The sequence below is a fragment of the Sminthopsis crassicaudata genome, chromosome 5, assembly GCF_048593235.1.
Source record: "Sminthopsis crassicaudata isolate SCR6 chromosome 5, ASM4859323v1, whole genome shotgun sequence".
NCBI lineage: Eukaryota > Metazoa > Chordata > Mammalia > Dasyuromorphia > Dasyuridae > Sminthopsis > Sminthopsis crassicaudata.
In genome coordinates, this window is record NC_133621.1 from 230655969 (window position 1) to 230676345 (window position 20377).

The following is a 20377-nucleotide window of genomic DNA, read 5'->3' on the forward strand; positions in this document are numbered from 1 at the left end:
AAGCCTCCAGGGTGGTGTAAAAAATAAATAAAATAATGCAGGCATTTAGCAGTGTCTGGCATACAACAAATGCTTAATAAATGCTTATTTACTTCTTTTCTTCCTTCAAATTTCTTCTTTGGAGTTAAGTCTGGTGATTATCTTAAAAATTTATCAAAAATAGGCTTTTCCATAAACAAAGACTGTACAAGAAACTGCAAACCTCTACTATGCACAGCTTGCTTTTATTTTTAATGATGAATCTGTAACTTTCAGTTGCACTGCTCACTTCTGATCATTTCTAGTGTGCCATCAGTGCTTTTTTGAGACTTTTAAAGAAAACGCTTCAATGACAGTGACTATAATAATCGTACGTAACTTAAGTTTTGGCTAATTTTCATAATACAAGCTCCTACATCAAATTTACCAACTCCAAATTTTTGGAATTTAATAAATGAAAAGCCATATGAAGCGATACTTACTTATAAGATGGACGCCGTGCCAGAATCCCCCGAGCTTTCTGTGAAGAGCCTATGCTATCAGATGAATCCTGAGAATCCTCACTATCTGACCAGGATGATACCTAAAAATGTATGATGATACAAGAAAAATATTCAAGAAGGTTTTAATAAAACCTAATTTCTCTAAATTTTTCATATTATTACATTTAGAACAATTAGCTACAACTCCAAAAGCACTCACGTAGCTCTGATTTTTGTGTATTAGAATCTAAACAGTAACAATCTGAGGACAACATAATTCAGGAGGGCAAATTAATGAAATATTTAGATATGTATACTTATATCTATATACATATATGTGTCCAAAAAAACAACCAAACAATCTCTATACATTCTCAGGAATTACACCAAGTAACGAGTTAGAAAAGAAAATTACCAGTTTTCTAAAAATTTTCTAAGGATATATGTTCTCCTAACTAATTCTTCTGAAATTTACATTACTCTAAATATTTTATCATTAAAGCATCCATCAATGACTTATCAAGTTTGCAAATAAAATGAAAATGTTATGTAGTTGCAAGTAATTGTAAATTATAAAAATTATTTTTCAAACATTTAACAGACATGAAATTGTATTCTAACATGTAGTACTGTTTTAAGCAATATTAATTAACATAATAATAATATAATAAAAAAAACTACTTATCAGAGATGTATAGCATGTTATCCTAATTATTTACAAATAGTCTCCAGTGAAAAGTTCTCTAAAATAATGTCATCTTCTGTTATTTTCAAGAACATACTGCCTCCTGTGATGGCATTTAATAAATATTTTCCTCTAAGACCAAAACAATAAGGCACAATAATAACAGCTCTATGCACTAAATCATACTGGCAAATACAAAAACTCTATACATATCTTCACATTACTTAGCACCTATTAGTACAAAGAGGAAACTAACAGACCCTAGCAAAAGATTGCATATGTAGATGGAGAGATAGTGAGGAGTTAAGATGACACCAAGGCTATAAATCTGGGGGACTAGAAAGCTAGCATTACCCTTGACAGTAACAGAAGAAATGATTTTGGGGGGGGGGGAAGAGGGGAGTTTGGTTTTAGATATGTTAAATTTTAAGATATCTATTAGACATCTTCTTCAAAAAACTTGAAAGGCACTATATGAATCTGGAAGTGAGTAGAGAGGTTAGAGCTAAGTAAATACATCTATAGATAAGTAGGTAAGTATATTTGAGAATGACCGTCATAGAGATGAAAACAATCAAGAGGCATTGATGAAATCACTAAGTGAAACTGTATTCAGAGAGAAAGAAAAGGATCCAGAAAAAAGTACACTGGTATACCCATGGTTAGTGGGCATGACTTGGATAAAGAGATAAGGGAAGACCCAGGAAATACTGGGTATCCTGAAAACCTAAAGAGAAGACAGTAACAGGGAATGGGGGAGACAACAGTGTCAAAGTTATCAGGAAGGTAGGTTAGCAATATTGAAGCCAAAAACAAAAATTGTCATTGTAAATTTTTAAAAACTGCACAGAAGAGAACTAAACGAAGCTTAGAAAGAAGCAAAAAGGCAGTTCTGAAAGTAACAGGTAACATTTATTATATACTAAAAAAAAAAAAAAAAAATTAAGTATGGGGAAGATGGTGACACAGTAGACCAAGCACCAGCCCTGAAGTCAGGAGGACCGGAGTTCATACCTAATCTCAGACACTTAACACTTCCTAGCTGTGTGACCCTGGGTAAGTCACTTAACCCCAACTGCCTCAGGGGAAAAAAAAATTAAATTAAGCGATAACTAGATTTGCAGTTTCATAATTTTCTTTTTAAATTCTGGCATATGTACAGAAATGCTTTTTATTTAAAATTTTTTAGAAATATAAAAAGGAAATGGGTTTATAAAAGAGTTTATAAAAGCCATTTTAACAAATCATTCAAAAATAGTGGAACTATTACTTTTTTCTCTCTTTAGGGATAAATGATTTATCCAGGATCATACAGCCACTATCTGAGGCTAAATTTGAATTCAGGTTCCCCTGACTTCAGGACTGGTGCTCTATCCATTATCCCATCTAGATATCCCTGGAACTGTTACTTTTGAACCCTCACATCATAGCCTTTGAAGTGTTTAAAAAGAAGGCAAAAGCAAGAAGATTAGGTCAAGTATAATAAAGATATAATAATAAACATATACATAATATGATATAATAAAAGAACCATAATGGAGCCATATAATTAGAAGAAAACAAAGGCATGGAACATTCTCAGACTAGGTTAACACTGGAAAAAAGGTAACTATCTATAATTAGTGACCTCTAGGCCTATATTCTGATATATAAATCTTTATAAAAGTCATCTTATAAAAGGTGAGGCGCATCATTGATGAGGGCATTTGGAAGGGATCCACTACGTTTTTATAAGTTATATTCAAAAGGGATATGTTTACTAGATTTCAATGAACTGCATGATGTAGAAAATAAGGTCTCATTGAACTTAGTGTTCACCACTCCTCTCCAAAAGAAAAGCATTTTATATAATAGAGCAAAATACTGCCTTAATATTTTTGTTTTTCTTTTTATAGCAAGGTGTTTTTCATCACATAGTCTGGAATGTGTGGTCACACAGGAAAGGTCAAATGAATATCCATTCATTATACAGATTTCAACATAATATGTATTTAGATGGACACCTTATTTATCCATCAGTGGTTGAAAAAGAAGAAAGAAGGCTTGATAGTTTTGGGGAAATCATAGAACATTGGAAACAAATTGCAAAGGGTAAAAAACAAAGGGCACTGCTCATTCCTTCTTAATAATTATACTGGGGACAGAATGAAAACTTAGGTCCTTGTTCACCACATATTCTTACTGCCTCTTCTTCAGGAAATCATGTCTTAAAGAAATAAAGTTTCTGGAACTCCCAAGTAGAGATATTGCTCTCTAGTTTCTTGATTCTTGTCCTTTTACTCTTCTTTGATGGATCATCACCAATGTTCCGCTCTCTCCATGATTATATAACTTCCATAGATTTAACTAACTCCTCTACTAAATGCCTTCTAAATTCTGCTCTCCATTTTTATGCTCTCCATAAATGCCTGGTCTCCATTTTTCTAAGGCCTGTCTTTTTCCTCTATCCCAGGCAAACCAGAGCCCATTCAGGGGGCGTGGAAGAGGAAGACTTGCAGGGTGAGTAAACTTCTCCCCTAACTTTTCCCTTCCTGTCTCTCTCTGCTTCTGACTTTCTGATTTTGCCATTCTGCCTGGGCTGCCAACTCACCCTGGAACACACTTCTGCATGCTGGCCTCATTCTCCCATTGATGGGTTCCTCTCAGACATTCTATTTTGGGGAAGAACCAAGCCTGTTAACTTTCATTCCTCTCTTGGTTCTGTTTCTAATTTTATGGAATTAAACACTATGTCTCTAAAGTATCTTCACCTATTCATTTCCCTTTTTCTATACTGTCCTCTCCTATTAGAATGTAAGCTACTCAAGGGCAGGAACTATCCTTCTGCTCGTATGTCCCTAGCACTTAGCAGAGTTTGGTATTTAGTAAACATAATAAATGCTTCTTGCTAACTGACCCCTTCCTATTCCTGGTTGGAGCATTATCCTCTCCCGATTCCCTACCATTGCAGAAGGAACCCAGAATCTGTTTCTGTTCAAACTGGTTCTGTTTGGGGCTTACTCCTGCCTCTTTCCAATGCCAATAGGCAGGCTTCCTACTAGTCCTGCTGAGTGGACACAGCTATTCATATTGCTTAGAAGAACTGGAAGTTTATCCTATACTGGGCTAGATGGAAGTTCAACAGGACTTGCCACCAAGACCTCCAGATTTACAGGCACTGCCTAGTGACATACCCTAAGGATGAAGGTCTTGCCATTCACACTTATGTCACACCCTTAGGACTTCCTGAGCCTTTCCATTGCCTTGAAAGTAAGTGAGCTTTTACATGTCTTGTTTGCTTGAATTATAGAGTGATACAAAGTGCTTGGCATATGGTTAAGTGCTTCATAATTTTTTTTTCTTTCATTCATTCATGTATTCATTTGTGCCATTCACCTCAAATGGAACATATATGCAAAACAGAATTTGTCACACTCTACTCAACTCCTCAAATCCACTTCTCTACTCAACTTCCCTATTTCTGTTAAGGACACAACTTATACTATTTCTTGTCACCCAAGTTTGTAAGCTCAGCATCATCCTCAACTCTTTACTCTCCCCCTCACTTCTGTGCTATTGACTCTCCATCATTTTCAGAGCTTTCACATATTCTACTCACAATTGCCACCCAAATGAAGGTCTTCATCATCTTAAGCCTGCACTTAACTGATCTCCCTACTTTCAGTTTTTTGCTTCTCAATACATTCCCCCATAAATGTCAAAGTGATATTACTAAAGTACAGGTCTTAACATGTCACTTCTTAAACAAGAAATTATCATGGCTCTCTGTTGCCCCCAGGATAAAATACAGACTTCTGTATATGGCATTTAAAACCCTTCATAATCTAGCTTCAAAATCTTTCCCAATTGGCTGAATAGTATTTATTCTCTCTGAACTCCAGTCAAATAAGCATGTCTCCTGTTCCCAATAGGACATCTATCAGCACAATCTGATCTCTTCCCGATTTTTGATCTTCACCCTGATCTCTGGCTCCCCAATGCCATACCCTCTCCTACAGGCCTTTCTCTTAATGTTCTTCCCTCTCATCCCCAAATTACTTTGTACTGATTCTTTATGCCCTTACTATAGACTCACCTGTACACTTATTATTTCCTTGCAGCAGAATTTACTCTATTTTATGTATCCCAGTCCAGAGCCTAGCATAGACCAAAAAAAAAAAAAAAAAAAGGACTCTACTTACCAGGTTCTTTCCTGTCTGCCTGGCCATTAAGTTTTAATTTGTAGCTAGATAAGAAAGAACTCTTCACTGATCTGTCATGTGCCTATACCCCACTTTCTCCTATAAGAAAAGACTTCTTTTACTTCACCAAGGATGAGTTTGATCTTCAAGGAAAGGGAGAAAGAGACAAGTGCTATTTATCTTGTAACCTGCCCATACTTAACTTTACCTCCCCCCTTTGACTAATCTTCCACCAATGGATCTGCAGATTTCCTTCTCTTGAGATCTATCAATTTCCCTTAAAATTTGAACCCACTTATCCTTGCAGATAATAAATCTAATGTGGATTTGCAATAGAGGCTTAAAAAAATTTTTTTCCCCTTCTCACACTATCTAATTTCTAAGTACATAACAAACTACTTATAATACTATAAGAAGACAGTAACAATATTAGATAAGATTTAAGGACAAAAATTTATACTCTATACTATACTGACCAAGTTTTCAGTTACCTGCACTGTCTGTACTTGCGGGGGGTGGATTACTGAAGACGAATGAGCAGTCTGGATGACCCCCTGACTCTGTACTTGTTCTCCAGAAAGATGTACAACTGTCATTGGTGCAGCTCCTCTTAGTGACATCTACAAATAAATATAAATTCAATTAACAAAATATAAATTTTCACCCATACACAGAAAGGCAAAACCTTAATAATGGGGAACATTTGGGCCTTGTTACTTTTTGCTGGAAAAGATGTGATTGGAAAACAACAGACAGTTTTAAAAGGTAAAATGAATATTACCTTCATTAGCAATATGAACATAATTTCAATACAACACTGAGCTGACTTCCCTGTGTATTAGTGAAATCCAGGGAAATTAACTGACGGCTAATGTCAGACACAAGGCTGGAACCCCAGGATCTGGACTCCAAGTTCAGTTTCTTCCATTCTACCAAGTTTATTTTCAACATCTTCAAGGTATTAGTGATATAAAGATGACTAGGTTATAGTTTTTATACTTAAGAAACTTACAATTTCGTAGGGAACTAGGACAAGGACATAAATGATTATAATCCAAAATAGAAATATACAAGGTATTATTACTATGAGAAGAAACACACAGTAGGGTAAAGAAATGAAGGGAAAGAGTGGGATACTAGAGAAAGTTTCATAGCAACGACTCCGATGGGACAAAGAATTACATTCCAGATATGGGTAATCAGAACACTATATTTAGTTTCCTTTCTTTTTTTTCACAGGAGAAAAAACTAACAAATTATTGCTAAACTAGGCACAGATGTGATAGAGGAAAAACTTAGAGGTAAATTTTGGACCAATTTGGCTGAAACAGAGTTCACGAAGACCTGTATTTGTGGTTGGAATTAGATTGTAGAAGCCTTTGAGTACCACAGTAGGAGTCTGAGGTTTATTTTATGACTAATGGGCAGTTAGTTACTGAAGCCGATCAAATTACTCAGGCAGCTGCATGTAGGACAGAGTAGAAAGGGAAGGAGAGAAGTAGGGTCAACACAAGGTTATTCCAGTAATCAAGATATAAGGAAATAAAGCAGTGGTCCTAGGAATGCAAAGAAAAGGGCAAGAGAGAAACATAAATACACACAACTTATTAATAATTTACTCTCCCCTTTCCTTCTGAGTCCAAAGATCAAGGAGTTAAGCCCAGATGACTGGAAGAAATGGTAGTACTATAGGTCAGGTTTTTTGGGAAATGATAAGTTCCGTTTTAGACAAGTTGAATGTAAATATCTAGGTGAGTGGAAATGTTTACAGCCAACTGAAAGTTGAGCACTTAGGATACAGGAGTTATGGGAAATGTGGATACAGATTAGAACATCATCCATATTGGAAGTGGGAATTGATAAGATTGCCCTGGAAGAGAAAAATCAGAGGACCAAGGATGTAGCCTCTCTGACATTATTTTATTTATTTATTTATTTTATTAATTTTATAATTATAAAATTATAAAAAAAAATTTTGACAGTATATATGCATGAGTAGTTTTTTTTTATAACATTATCCCTTGTATTCATTTTTCCAAATTTTCCCCTCCATCCCTCTACTCCCTCCCCTACATGACAGGCAATCTCATACATATTACATGTGTTACAGTATACCCTAGATACAAATGTGTGTAAATCCAATTTTCTTGTTGCACGTTAAGAATTGGATTCCGAAGGTATAAGTAACCTGTGTAGAAAGACAGTGCTAACAGTTTACATTCTGAGATTATTTTAAAAACAAAACAAAAACAAACCCAATATTTCATGCAGATGTAAAGAACCCTTGCTTCTTTTATAGTCCTCCCCATGGTTTAATACAATCATCTACAATAGCTTAAGAAATACTGATCAAACAAATGCTAAGCTCCAGAAGATCACAGAACATTGGTAATAAACTACTTAGGTTATACCATCACATCATAAATACTATTTCCTTTTAATTAAAACTTGTCAGAGTTTCTCTCTTCTGCTAAAGAATTTGAACAATTATAATTTTAGTCATATGAATCTCTTAATGAGATGTCCCTTTAGAAAAATCATTAGTGGTCTGATTCTAAATTAAAAGCAATTGTGACTCTTTATTCCCCTTTCTAATTGTAATCTATCCATAACCACTCAGAAAGTAAGCTCTCATGTGAAGAAAATGTTTTTCTATATTAACCAGGATACCATATTTGAATTCTTTTCCTTTCAACTCTAAGGAGAAGTGGATAGGAAAAATTGTTAAATGATTCAAAATAACGATATGTTGGTTACCATAGTGTCAACTTAGGATAGTCTTTAAGCTTTGAGGCACACATAACACTTTTTAATGGATGTTTACATATGCATTAAAATTCAAAAGAAAAACTGGTTTCCAATCAGAAGATAAAACACATATTCCATAAAACAAGGCTTTCTAAGTTTAATGAGACAAAAATGCACAGATAACTGGCCTAAATTAATGTTGTTTTTTTTTTTACTAGTAATCAGAGGAGAAAGTTCAGACACCTATAACAGTAATTACATAGAATCACAGACCATTTAGAATTGAAAGGCATCTTAAATGTAATCTAATCCAATTTTCTCTTCAAAGTGAGTCTCTTATAAACAAAATTAAACTGAGAGCTTTAACACTTCCAGTTACCATGAATTTATTATTTTAATAGGATAACAACAACTTCCAATTTTTGACATTTTTAATTGTCAAAAAGTTCTTCCATATACATGGAATCAATTGTTTTTCTTCTGTCCTCAGAAAATATCAAGAATAAGTCTAATGCTTCTTTCTTGTGAAAGATACCCTTTACTTTAACACAGCATTTTCCTAAATCATTTTCCCTCAGCAAATTCTGATCCTTTTTGAAAAAAGCAAGGCATTCCATGTCTTCTCCAGGCAAAAGCAATAAGCAATTTCTACAATCATTTCTCATAGGACAAAAAGGGTCTAGACTCCTTTCACCATTCTGGGCACCTCCCTCCCTGCGGACATATTTTGTCAAGGTCTGTATTGTGCAAAATACAACAGAATTACTCCTTTTTCTCCTTGACACTCTAAAAAAAAATTATTATTAACACAGCCTTAGCTTATATTATTTTTTTTGGCAGTCACATGACCAGACTAAATTCTATTAAGTTTGTGATCTATTACAACCCCTTTATCTTTTTCATATAAAGAGGCATCATAAAATAGTGGATACAGATTTGAAGTCAGGAATATCTAAGTGCAAATTCCAAATTTAGGCACTAGCTGTGTGACCCAAGATAGGTCATATAACTTTGTTATGCCCCAGTTTACCATCTGTAAAATCAGAGTTGGTTTCAGTGACTTCTAAACTTTTACAATTCTAAATCTATGATTCTATATGAATCCCATCAAATTTCCTTCAGTCTGTATTTCTATGCTTAATTTTAAAAATTTAAGTTCATGTGTCTATTAGTTTAGTCCTATCTGTCCCAATCTTCTTAGAGCCTGATTCCTCTATCTGCTCCTTCCAACTCTTGTTGAACACATTTGACAACTGTCCCCCTGTGCTTTTATTCAAGTCATTGATGAAAATAACAAAAAGGACATTGTTCTGCCACACGCCACAAGAGATGCTCATCTGCTATGTGCTGAGCCTAGTATCAAGATGACTTGAATTAAAATCAGGCCTTAGATGAGGCAAGACTTAACCTGCCTCAATTTCCTCATTTGTAAAATTGGGATAATAACAAGTACTATGTAATTGCTATTATTTCACTGAATTGACATCCACCAACTAATAACACTACATTGCTCAACCAGTTACTAAAATGCCCCATAAAAATATTTACGATAGTTTTTTTGTATAAGCAAAAGAAACTAAAGGGGCACCTATCAATCCAGGGGAAGATATGTATAAATTATGGAATATGAATAATAAGAATATTACTACATTGTGATGAAATGTATGTTTTCAGTAAACCTGGATGATTTATATGAGCTGATGCAGACTTCAGTGAGCAGAACAAAGAAAACAATTTATATAATACCATAGTAAAACAAAGAAGTAATATTTAAGAACTCTGATCTATATAGTAACCAACCATGACTCCAGAGTACCAGTGATAAAATAGGCTTTCTATCTCTTGACAGGGAAGCTCAAGGTGCAGAATTGAATGTAAATTTTCATAAATAGCTGATATGGGGGATTTCTTTTGCTTGACTTTGGATGACAAGCATTTTATTCTTTTTTCAATGTGGAGAAATGGAGTATTAAGAGGTAGAGAACGAGGAATTAAGGTTACCAAAATTTTAAAAAGACCACTGAAGCATTTTAGGAAATATACAACAGAAAAAAAAAAAAAAAACAGAAGGAAGATCAGTAAGATACATATATGAAAAGGAAAGTTTTGAAAATAAAATTAATTTGTGGCTTATTTGGGAGAGAGAGAAACAAACTGTACTTTGTGAGAGTGTTAACTATTGGTAAATGAGTCCAGCTAGAGTACAAGTGGATGGAAAAAGATCTGTTGAGGTTAAGATCAACCTTCAAGCTTGTGGCAGGCAGCATTGGTGTCACCCACATCTTTTACATCACACAAATAAATGAGAGACTTAAAGATTACAAAATGTCAATAAATACATTTAATAGGTGGACTTCTAGACAAATATGATGGATATCATCATTAGATAAGTTTTACAGATTATCTAATTCAATTATCATTATTTTAACAAAAAAGCACAGATAACTGGCCGAACTCTTTTGAGGGACTATGAATCTTATGTGGGAGGTTCTGGAATGTTCTAAGACTTGATATCATCACAATTATTGTTCAATAATAAGAAAAATTAGAGTTCTTCACCATCTATTGGGAATTTCTCTTTAACCCAACTATATATATATATATATATCCTTAGAATACAAAATACCTTTGATAAGAAAGTCTGTTTTATACATTATATACTTTTTTTTTTTTGGCTGAGACAATTGAGGTTAAGTGATTTGTCCAGGGTCACACAGCTAGGAAGTGTCAAGTGTCTGAGGCCAAATTTGAATTCAGGTCCTCCTGACTTCAGGGCTGTCGCTCTGTCTACTGTGCCACCTAGCTGCCCCTACATTATATACTTTCATACTGTATTTGATATTAATGAGGGTTTTCTCTATTATCTCATTTAAAAGATCTTATGTGATTTTGATATACACGGGAGACAATTTGTTCGAAAAGAGGCTTTAAGGTAGCACTTTGATAGATTATATGAGATAATAAGTAAAAGTGCTTTGCAACTCTACCTAATCAAATTTCCTTTTCTAGTTAACAGCCAGGAAGCTTGTACTGGCACCTTGTATGCACTAAATCTCTCATTCAATTGCATGATGGTAAAAATGTGAGTCAACTGTGGAAAATCTCCTGTGAAATTTTGCTTGTTGCTCTCTAATACTCTGATCAAGAATTCTCACACTACATAGTACAGTTCTAGGTATTTTCATTAACTGTCCCCTTGCCCAGAATGCTCTCCCTCCTACCTTCCTCAGCTCTCTTCAAATCCCAGCTAAACTTCCACATTCCACAAAAAGCCCTTTTTGCTTTCTGTTAATTTTAGTGTTTTCTGAGGCAGCTAGGTGACACAATGGATACAGCACCAGCCCTTAAGTCAGGAGGACCTGAGTTCATATTTAGCCTCAGACACTTGACACTTCCAGCTGTGTGACCCTAAGACAATAATTGCCTTAGCAAAAAACAAAACAAAAAATATTAGTGCTTTTCCCCCTGTTGATTATCTCCAATTTATCCTCTATAAAATGTGTCTGTACATAGTTTTGCATGCTATCTCTGTCATTAGACCTGACTCATTACTGCCCTTTCCAATTTCTTTAGAATCTCTGAATCTTAAAGCGGTAACTCTACTGTCACTGACACATCACAGTTTTCTTTTCTAACCTTTATGTTGTCCTTTTTCAGTTTCACCATTAGATGCCTGTGGTGTATATTCATATGGTCTAGTCTTTCACAAAGCTTCTGCTTTTTCTCTATTTCCTTTACATGACTTTTTGCTGTTTTCTTAGGCAATACTGCCCTTAAAATCATCCACAATTCTTCTCTTTTGGCACTATAAAACAAGTTTACATTCTAACACCAGTTTTGCCCTTGGCTGTCCTATCTCTCTGCTTGCCAAACAAGTCAAGTTTTTGCTAAGGTAGCTAGTTTTATGGTCTTTTTGGATTCCTTGTTGTGACAATTTATTTACAGTGATTACATTCTGTAAGAAATAGTCATAATATTGTTAAAAGTGCTTTCCCAATCTTTTCCAGGTTGGACTTGTTTTAATTTTAAACAATAGTGACGGAACTTGACGTAGAAGAATCATCTCTAAAGTTCAAAAAACCTGGGTTCAAATCCTGTTCCTGATATATACTGGCCCCAAAAAAGTCAGAGATGAAAGTCAGGTGAAACTAATACTTTTGAGAAGATGTAAAGACAGGAAATTAGAAGTATTAAATGGTTTTGTGGGTACCCATTGAACTCGTTAAATGAGTTATAAATGTTTGATAAATGTAAAGATGAAAATGATAGAAGAAACTGAAACACACTTCACCTAAGGGAATGGGGAACTAAAGCCTCCCTTTCACTCAGTTCCCCAGAATCCCCCCTGCCCTACCACAGAAGAGTAAGAGTGTAGGATGAGGACACAGCAAGGCACTGACCAAGGAGTTAGAAGACCCTGGATGAAGCCGAGTCTTCACACTCAGTAAAACAGCAATAAAAATACTTATATTTTCTATCTGTTGTGTGATAAGTACTTCCTTGCCACAATCACCTGAAATTTAATAGCTTAAAATTACATATCTATGCACCCATACTAAAATAATACAGTCAAGAAAAAAATACAGAACACACTAATTTGTTAGGTAAAAACAATGTGAGTCAGAATGACTAATATGGAAATATGTTTAGAAGAACTGCATGTTTAATCTATATTTGATTACTTACTGTGTTGGGAGGGGAAGGAAGAAGAAAAGGGAGAAAAAATGGAAACACAGGATTTTGAAAATGTTAATGTTGAGAGCTATATTGGGAAAAAATAAATACTATTAAAATTTAAAGGAAAAAAAAAAAAAAAACCTATGCGAGTGCTTCCTGAATTCGCATAATGATCAATTTGAATAACATGGGGGGGGGGGGGGGGGAGAAATCAACAAGTATCCATGACAAATCTGTTGGACTATAGCTGATTTACAAATATGCTACAAATATCTGCTTCAATTAAATTTGGTAAATTAACAGGCAAACTTCCTTCCCTTTTTTGAAGAGGTGTAGAATATTGAAAATACTGTTTTAGTCAGCTGATGTTTTGATTACTTCTTACTGAACTGCCTTTCTTCTATCCCTTTTCTTTTTTGTAATTACATATTTATGTGTAGAGAATTGCTATATTTAGAAATGGAAGTGTTATAATAAGGATACAGATAAAAGTAAATTTCAAATCAACTCATTTTTCTGAAGTGACTACAAAAATATGGGGGAAAAATACACCCATCCAAATCACTGATTTGGATATTTAAAAATGAACTCTGTCACATAATGGCAATGTTTAATATAATTATACATGTATAACCTATATCAGATTGCCTGCTGTCTTTGGGAGAGAAGGAAGAAAAAAATATAGAACTCAAAATTTTATAAACATTCATTTCAACTAATGTTGAAAACATGCAATTAGAAAAAATACCATTAAATGGAAAAAAAAAAAAACTTAAAATAAAAATGAAGTTTGTCTCTAGACCATAGACTATATCATAATATAAAAAATAATTTTTCCCTTATAAAAGTACAGTTTTCTTGATATGATTAAGTGCAAACCCACTCTCATGAAATCTTAACTTTTAATACAGTTCCATCTGTTGGTGGTCTTTTTAATCACTGATACTTTTAAAATTTAATCCAATCGATTAATCTAAATACAGTATATTCTTAAGCATTTCTAAATTATAGAAACTGACCCATGCTTTACCTGTTGAGCAATGTGAGAGATATGAGCACCCTGCACTGTTGTACCTGGTTGTGGTGCTGTCTCTGAACTGTTACTTTTGTGGGAATCTTCCATAATCAACTATAAGAAAAAAAATTTAGTTAAAAAGTTAGTCTTTGGATGTTATTCTTTTTCAAATATGTCAGGGATTTTTTTAATGCTATTTACAGCACCTATATTTACAGCTTCAAAAACTTCTCCCAATCTTAATTTTTACTATGGAAATTTATTAAGAATGCTTAACAAGAGGCAAAAATATGAATGGCTCCAAACTATGACCCCTAAAAATGTTAATATTAGCTTCCAGAAAATTTTCATAAAGTTGATTCCACTTAAAGAATATACTACGGAGCTGAGTGAGGACATACATAAATTTTCCATTTTCTAGAGTAGGGACTTACTTATATTTATACTTCATAATATATGGACATTTCTTAAACCAAAGTTGAGAGAAGTTTTGCTGTTTCAATATTGATTCCTCATCAGAAGGGAGTTCACCGTTTCACACAGATGGTCCATTGAGGGTTATGTGGTTTTGAACAGAATGGAAAAGAATAAAGCAGCATTAAAGAATCAAAAAGTGCAAGTATGAACTATAAAGCAAGAAGATTAGTTTGGGGTTTTTTTGGGAAAAGGAATGAAAAGTACACCAGGGCAGGTTCTTGAGGAAGTATAGAAAAGAAGAATATAAGGGGGATGGGATGGGATGGGATGGGAAGGGAACAAGCATTTATAAGCACTTACTATGTGCTAGGTACTATGCTAAGCACTTTACAAGTATCTATATTCTTATTGGTTGAATTACAGTAAAGATAATGTAAAGTCCTTTAGTCCATTTCTTTGAAGGTCATAAATATCGGAATTTATTTTCAACAATTACATGGAAGATAGTATTTCTAACCAAATTTTAATGTTTAAAAAGCAACAAAAACAAGACATATCAAATGATATAATTTTAAGATCCAAATCTACAATTCAATATATCCAGACAGAAAAAAATGCATAGATATGGTACTTTGACATTTTTCCCCCACTGAACATAAACCAATTTTTAAAAGTATCTGTTTCAAAAGACAATCAGAATTTGAACCAAAGCAAATTATATTAAATGTTTTATGACTAGAAATTATTTTTCATGCTCACTGTGATGTATTGATTTTTTCCCCCTCCTTAATTAAGATTAATTAAAACTCCTATAACTAATGGAAAACTGGACCTATAAGTAGCAGATAGGACAATCACAGAAATAGTCTTATCTGCCAGCTTTCAACACTTAAATACCTAAAGGAACATAATATAGCTAACTTTCTATATATTTAAAAAAAAAAAAAACTTCACCTTAATAACCACTGGCAAGTCAATTAACTTCTCTGAGCTTCAGTTTCCTGAAACAAGAGAAAAAAAAAAAATACTTGTTCTAACACAACTGAAGTTGAGGAAAGTACTTTGCAAAATATTAAATTGCAATAGAATATTGTTAGAACCATTTTTAAATGATGCCAAAGATATGCATACTTACACCTTCCCCTATTCTTTTATTTTTTAATCTCAAAACTTTATACATAAACTAAGATTAATATTTGAAATATTATGTAGAATACTTGTTCAACAGAAAAAATTTCTTAAATATAAAGTAGATTGGCCAGAGTGGTAGTATACATCTATTATCTGTACAAGGGAGGTTGAAGCTGTAAATCACTTGAACTTGGGAGTTCTAAAATGCAAATTGGCCAAAGTCAATGTTATTCCCCCTAAATCCTGCCTCAGTATGATGAAGGCAGTACTGTTGCCCTACTCTCAGGCAGCAACCATGAGGTTCCCTAAGTAGTGGAGAACCAAGCCCATTTAGCAACAAAGCAGGTCAAAGTTTTCACGATGGTCAGCAATGAAATCAGGCCCATACATAAATATTTTTCTTCTAGCCTAGATGAGATAAGAAGGAAAGAGAGAAGGAGAGAAGAGAGAGGAAGAAAGGAAGAAAGGGAGGGGACAGAAGGAGGGAAGGGGCAAAGTAGGAAATGAGGGAGGGAGGGAGGGAGGGAGGGAGAGAGAGAGAGAGACAGAGAGAGAGAGAGAGAGAGAGAGAGAGAGAGAGAGAGAGAGAGAGAGAGAGAGAGAGAGAGAGACAGAGAGAGAGAGAGAGAGAGAGAGAGAGAGAGAGAGAGAGAGAGAGAGAGAGAGACAGAGAGACAGAGAGAGAGAGAGAGAGAGAGAGAGAGACAAGGGAGAGGCAGAGAAAAATGGGAGGGAAGGAAAGAGGAAGAGAAAAACGGAAGGAGGAAAAAGAGAAGATATAAAGCACACCTAAGTAGCTACTTACAACAAACTGAAGTGGAGTAACCACAAGCATTGTGGGGCAGAAGGAATACAAAGTACCATAATTAAAGGAAACTGAAAAATTCTTGCAAGACTATCCAGTCTGATGAGTAGTTAAAAAGAACAGACTGGCTATTAAATAAAGCAAAAGATTTTTCTGATTCCACAGAATGGGAATCAGAAATAGGTAGATAGACCACATCTTGAAATAATTGCCTGGTTTTATATGTGCCCATGGAAAAAAGAAACATCAAGAGAAACTTCTTTTGAAAAGGTGGACAGCAACACATGTAGAGGACTAGATAAGGAAGGAATGAGCAGAAGGCTTTCTCTCCAGCCCAGGCACCCCAGGGATCATCATCACAACAAAAATGAGGACTTCACAACAGAAACACATGGCCATTAGAGACATATGCTTGTCCAGGTATGCTTGAGACTTGAGTTCCCAGACCTGCAATCCAGCATGCTTTTTTGTTTCCTTTTCTGAGTGCAGGCCAGCAATAGTAAGCAATTTCCCCAGATGGGAGACAGACAGGTTACCCTGTTTTAAGTTCATTTGACAATTTTAACAAATTGAAAAATCTGAGAGTATTTTCTTAAAAGCATGCAAAAAGAAGGGGAGAATATAGGTCATCTACTCCAACTTCCCAGACTTGCCTAAATGACAGAGCCAGAGTTAGAGCCAACAAAAGAGAGTAAGGTGATCAATATTAGATTCTACATCTGGAAGACTAAAGCCATACCATGAGTAGAACTCACCACCTCTCCATGACAACTGCTATGAGATTCTCAGGAAGTATAGGTACAAGGTGAATGGAACACAGCAGTCCCACAAAGGGTCTTTAATGGCTATTTGGGTTTTCTCTATGTGTTCCTTTGTGTAGTCTGCATTATCTGTAATGGAAGAAATAAAAAGCTATTCCCAACTTGGTACCTCTTTTTCACATGGACTACCTCTGTGGAACAGAACTGAGCTAACCAATTTTGGGGAAATTCCAGATGAAAATCATACTTAAGCTTTAGAGACTGGAAGTATTAACAAGCCAAAGAAGCTGCTTTGAGATCAGAACTTCCCAAGATCAAACAGTGTGTATGAACCCTGAATTTCTTAAGGGAACAGGAGTAACTACTAAGTGTCAACTGGAAAGCCATTTGACTTATTCAGCACTGAATTTCTTTATTTGCAAAGCCACATTACTGCACTGGATAATCTCTATGACCCCTCTTGAACTAAACAGCATATAATTCTTGACTTTTGAAAGACATGAAAAGACAACAAAGAGCAATTTTCTGATTTCACATAATTACTAATGTCTATAAATTACCTAAAAGATAATAAATTAAACTGAGTCTACTTTGGAAATAATTCAGCAGAGCTGCAAAAGTTGGCAGGTTTTTTTTCCTTTCTTTCTGACTGGATAAAGAGCCCCAGTGAGTAACTTTTTTCTCTACCAAAAGCCAAGAAGCACCTTACAAGGTAGCTAGCTAGCTGAGTCTTACAGAACTGCCTCAAGGCTCTCGACAGTTAAGTGACTGGCCTAGGATCACAAAATTACAAACAATGTGGCAAAGCAGGCAATTTCCAATCGCTCTCTACCAAACAAAAGCTTCCAGAGGAGCAATCCGTACATAACACACTGGTCAAATTCTGAACACAAATGAGAAAAAGCATTCAATTTGGTTCTGTAACCTGATGAATGATGGCAAGGATTATTTACAGAGACTCTACAGATTAAAGTTATCAGTCTGGGTCAACTGAAAAAATAAATTAAATGCTATTGTAGGTAAACAACTTATAAATTTTCAGTGTCCAACCAAAAACACATTTTGCATTAATTCTCTCCATATTTATAGTAAGAATTTTTTTGTTTTTGTCTTTTATGTCCTCAGGCCCTTAAGATAGGTGCCTGTTACATAAGAGATGCTAAATAAATGTTTGTGGCTAGTCTCAGTTTCCTCTTCTATAAAATATGAGGTGTGAAAAAAAACTGAAGATCCCCAAATCACCTCATCTTTATGAAGTATTAATAAAAACTTAACATTTGGTCAACACAGCCATTAATGTTAAGCAAATGAAGAGAACTACAGAATGCTGCAAACTTTTATTGAAAGTAATCCGTATTTTAAAATATAAAATATATAAATTGTGGGAAACCCTGTAGAAAAATTTTTAAAATATAGTTTTAAACTTGGAAGGAAGATTATAGGTCGTTTACTCCAACACCCCCGACTTGCCCAAGTGACTGGGCCAGAGTCAGAGCCAACAGAAATACAATGACCACAAAACCAGCGCTCCAATCCGGAGTGACAGGGCCCAGCTCCAGCTACCCGGCAGGAAATGCATCATTACTCCACTATCTGGGGCAAGGAGGTCAGTCAGCAAAACCTTGGTTTACAGACAGACTCGTTTATAAGGATCTGTTAGCATCCCAGAAAGACAAAAAACTTGGAAAAACTCTCCCACTTAAGAGAGAAGTCCCACTGGAGAATTTCTAGAAGTGAAAAGGCAAAATTCTCACAGAATGCGTCTCTACGGGCTTTGTTCTCCATCAGGTCTGCATGATGGGCGGGCATAGCTACAGGGATGAGGTCACAGATCCATTAGCTTTTAGGAGCATTTAGTCATTATCCTCAAAGAGATAGCATCTCGGGTTATTTATTATTTAACATCAGTGCTAGGAATCATCTTTAATTGTATATAATGACAACATGGAACCAGGCACCACAGGTTAAGTTCTATCACTCGGGACATATGCGTCCAAATCTGTAAAATGGGGCTATTTTAATAGGCACAGAGACAAAAATGGCCATAATGGCCCAATGCACTGAGTTATCAAAGTGCTTTGCAAACTTTAAGGTGCTATATAAATACTATTTATACCTATAAATTACTATATAATATGAAAAACTACCTAATAAGATAAACGCATGCACATAATGCTATTCTATACATATATATATGTACATACACACACACAATATATAAAAAAAAACTAGCTATCACCACTACTACCATCACCACTGGGGGCAAATCAGATCGGTAACTAGTCCGCTAGGTGGCGCAACGCCACCCATCCCAGAAGGGGGAGTGCAGAGTTCAAATTCAGCCTCTATCCTAGCGTGTGAGCTAAGGCAAGTCCTTTGACGAACCCCGTTTAGTCTCAGCTTCCTCGGGTGTAAGAAGAGAATAACAACAGCCCATCGCCCCCCCCCATCCCTCGAGGTGCAGGAAGAATCAATGACAAGATGTTTGTATAGCGCCTAACACGCGCTTCCCGATTAGCCAGGAGAGCGGGACTACTCCGCGGGGGTCGGCTGGCGTTCCAGGGCCGAGGGCGGGCACTTCGTGGAGGAGAGTGAGCCCATCCCGCCCCCGTGGGAAAGGTCACCGTGGCCCAGGGCCGCCACCCCCTTGTCTCCCTCCCCCGGGGCTCCGCCCGCTCAGGCGCCCACATCTCTCAGCCCGCCGGGCCGCGAGCGGGCGGCTCCCCCAGCACGGCACGGCCCTCCCCCGCCTGGGTCACTCACCTGAGGCCACTCCCGACGTCGCCGCTCGGGTTCCCTGGGCGGGAACTTCCCCTCCTCCGAGAATCAAGTTCCGAGCCCGGGTCCCTCTACCGCCCGCTTTCCGTCCGTCCCTCCCGCGGCGGCCCGGGTCGTTCGGCCTCCCTTCGGCGGCCTCCCTTCCGGGTGGAGGCGGGACGGAATCGGAGCTAGAGGCCGCCGCCGCGGTGGCCGCCGGGCTAAGCCCCGGCCGCCAACGTCTCCACAGCGGTTCGGGCCGCCGACGACGGCGGCATAGTCCACTTGGGGCCCGAGGATGGGGGAGCCAGGAGGAGGGGGGAGGGGACAAAATTCTTTCCCCGAGCGAGCCGCCGTCCAACGTCATCGCGCCTCCCGCGTGACCTGCCGACGTCGGGCGTCGGGCTATGGGAATCGCGCTTGAGTCGGGAGGAGAAATCATCAGAAAGACGGAACGGGGGTGGGACGCTTCCCTTTCCTCGCGAGTTCGTGGATTTTGGCCGTAACCTTTGGGTTCCGGCCTTGATTCCCCACATCCCTTAGATACTTACCCCTCTTGCCTACTCTGAATCTTCAGCAGACTGAGCTGAGCAGTGCCGGGCGATGCCGGGCGACGACTCTGTGGTGCTTCCTATTTATATCATCGTGCCCCACCCTCCAGCCATCTAGATTAATGTGATCATTAATCTCGTCTTTTTTTTAAGCCGATCTGTTATTTCTTTAGCATTGGGAACTCCCG

At 36.6% G+C, this 20377-nt stretch overlaps 1 protein-coding gene across 5 annotated transcripts in view; it reads right to left on the bottom strand.

The window, feature by feature from the left end:
• ATF1 (activating transcription factor 1) overlaps positions 1-20000 on the bottom strand; it is a 30626-nt gene extending 10626 nt beyond the window's left edge. The window contains exons 1-6 of one of the 5 annotated variants that reach the window (XM_074270399.1): positions 19645-19783; positions 16876-17010; positions 15139-15185; positions 13783-13881; positions 5819-5947; positions 462-562 (exon numbers count right to left, since the gene is read on the bottom strand). In XM_074270399.1, the coding sequence (XP_074126500.1) occupies positions 462-562; positions 5819-5947; positions 13783-13875 (323 nt within the window). In that variant the 5' untranslated portion in view covers positions 13876-13881; positions 15139-15185; positions 16876-17010; positions 19645-19783. Of the gene's footprint in view, positions 1-461; positions 563-5818; positions 5948-13782; positions 13882-15138; positions 15186-16875; positions 17011-19644 lie in introns of all 5 variants that reach the window. The other 4 variants (XM_074270400.1, XM_074270402.1, XM_074270403.1 and 1 more) reach the window with 4 other exon arrangements.
• Positions 20001-20377: the final 377 nt, after the last annotated feature.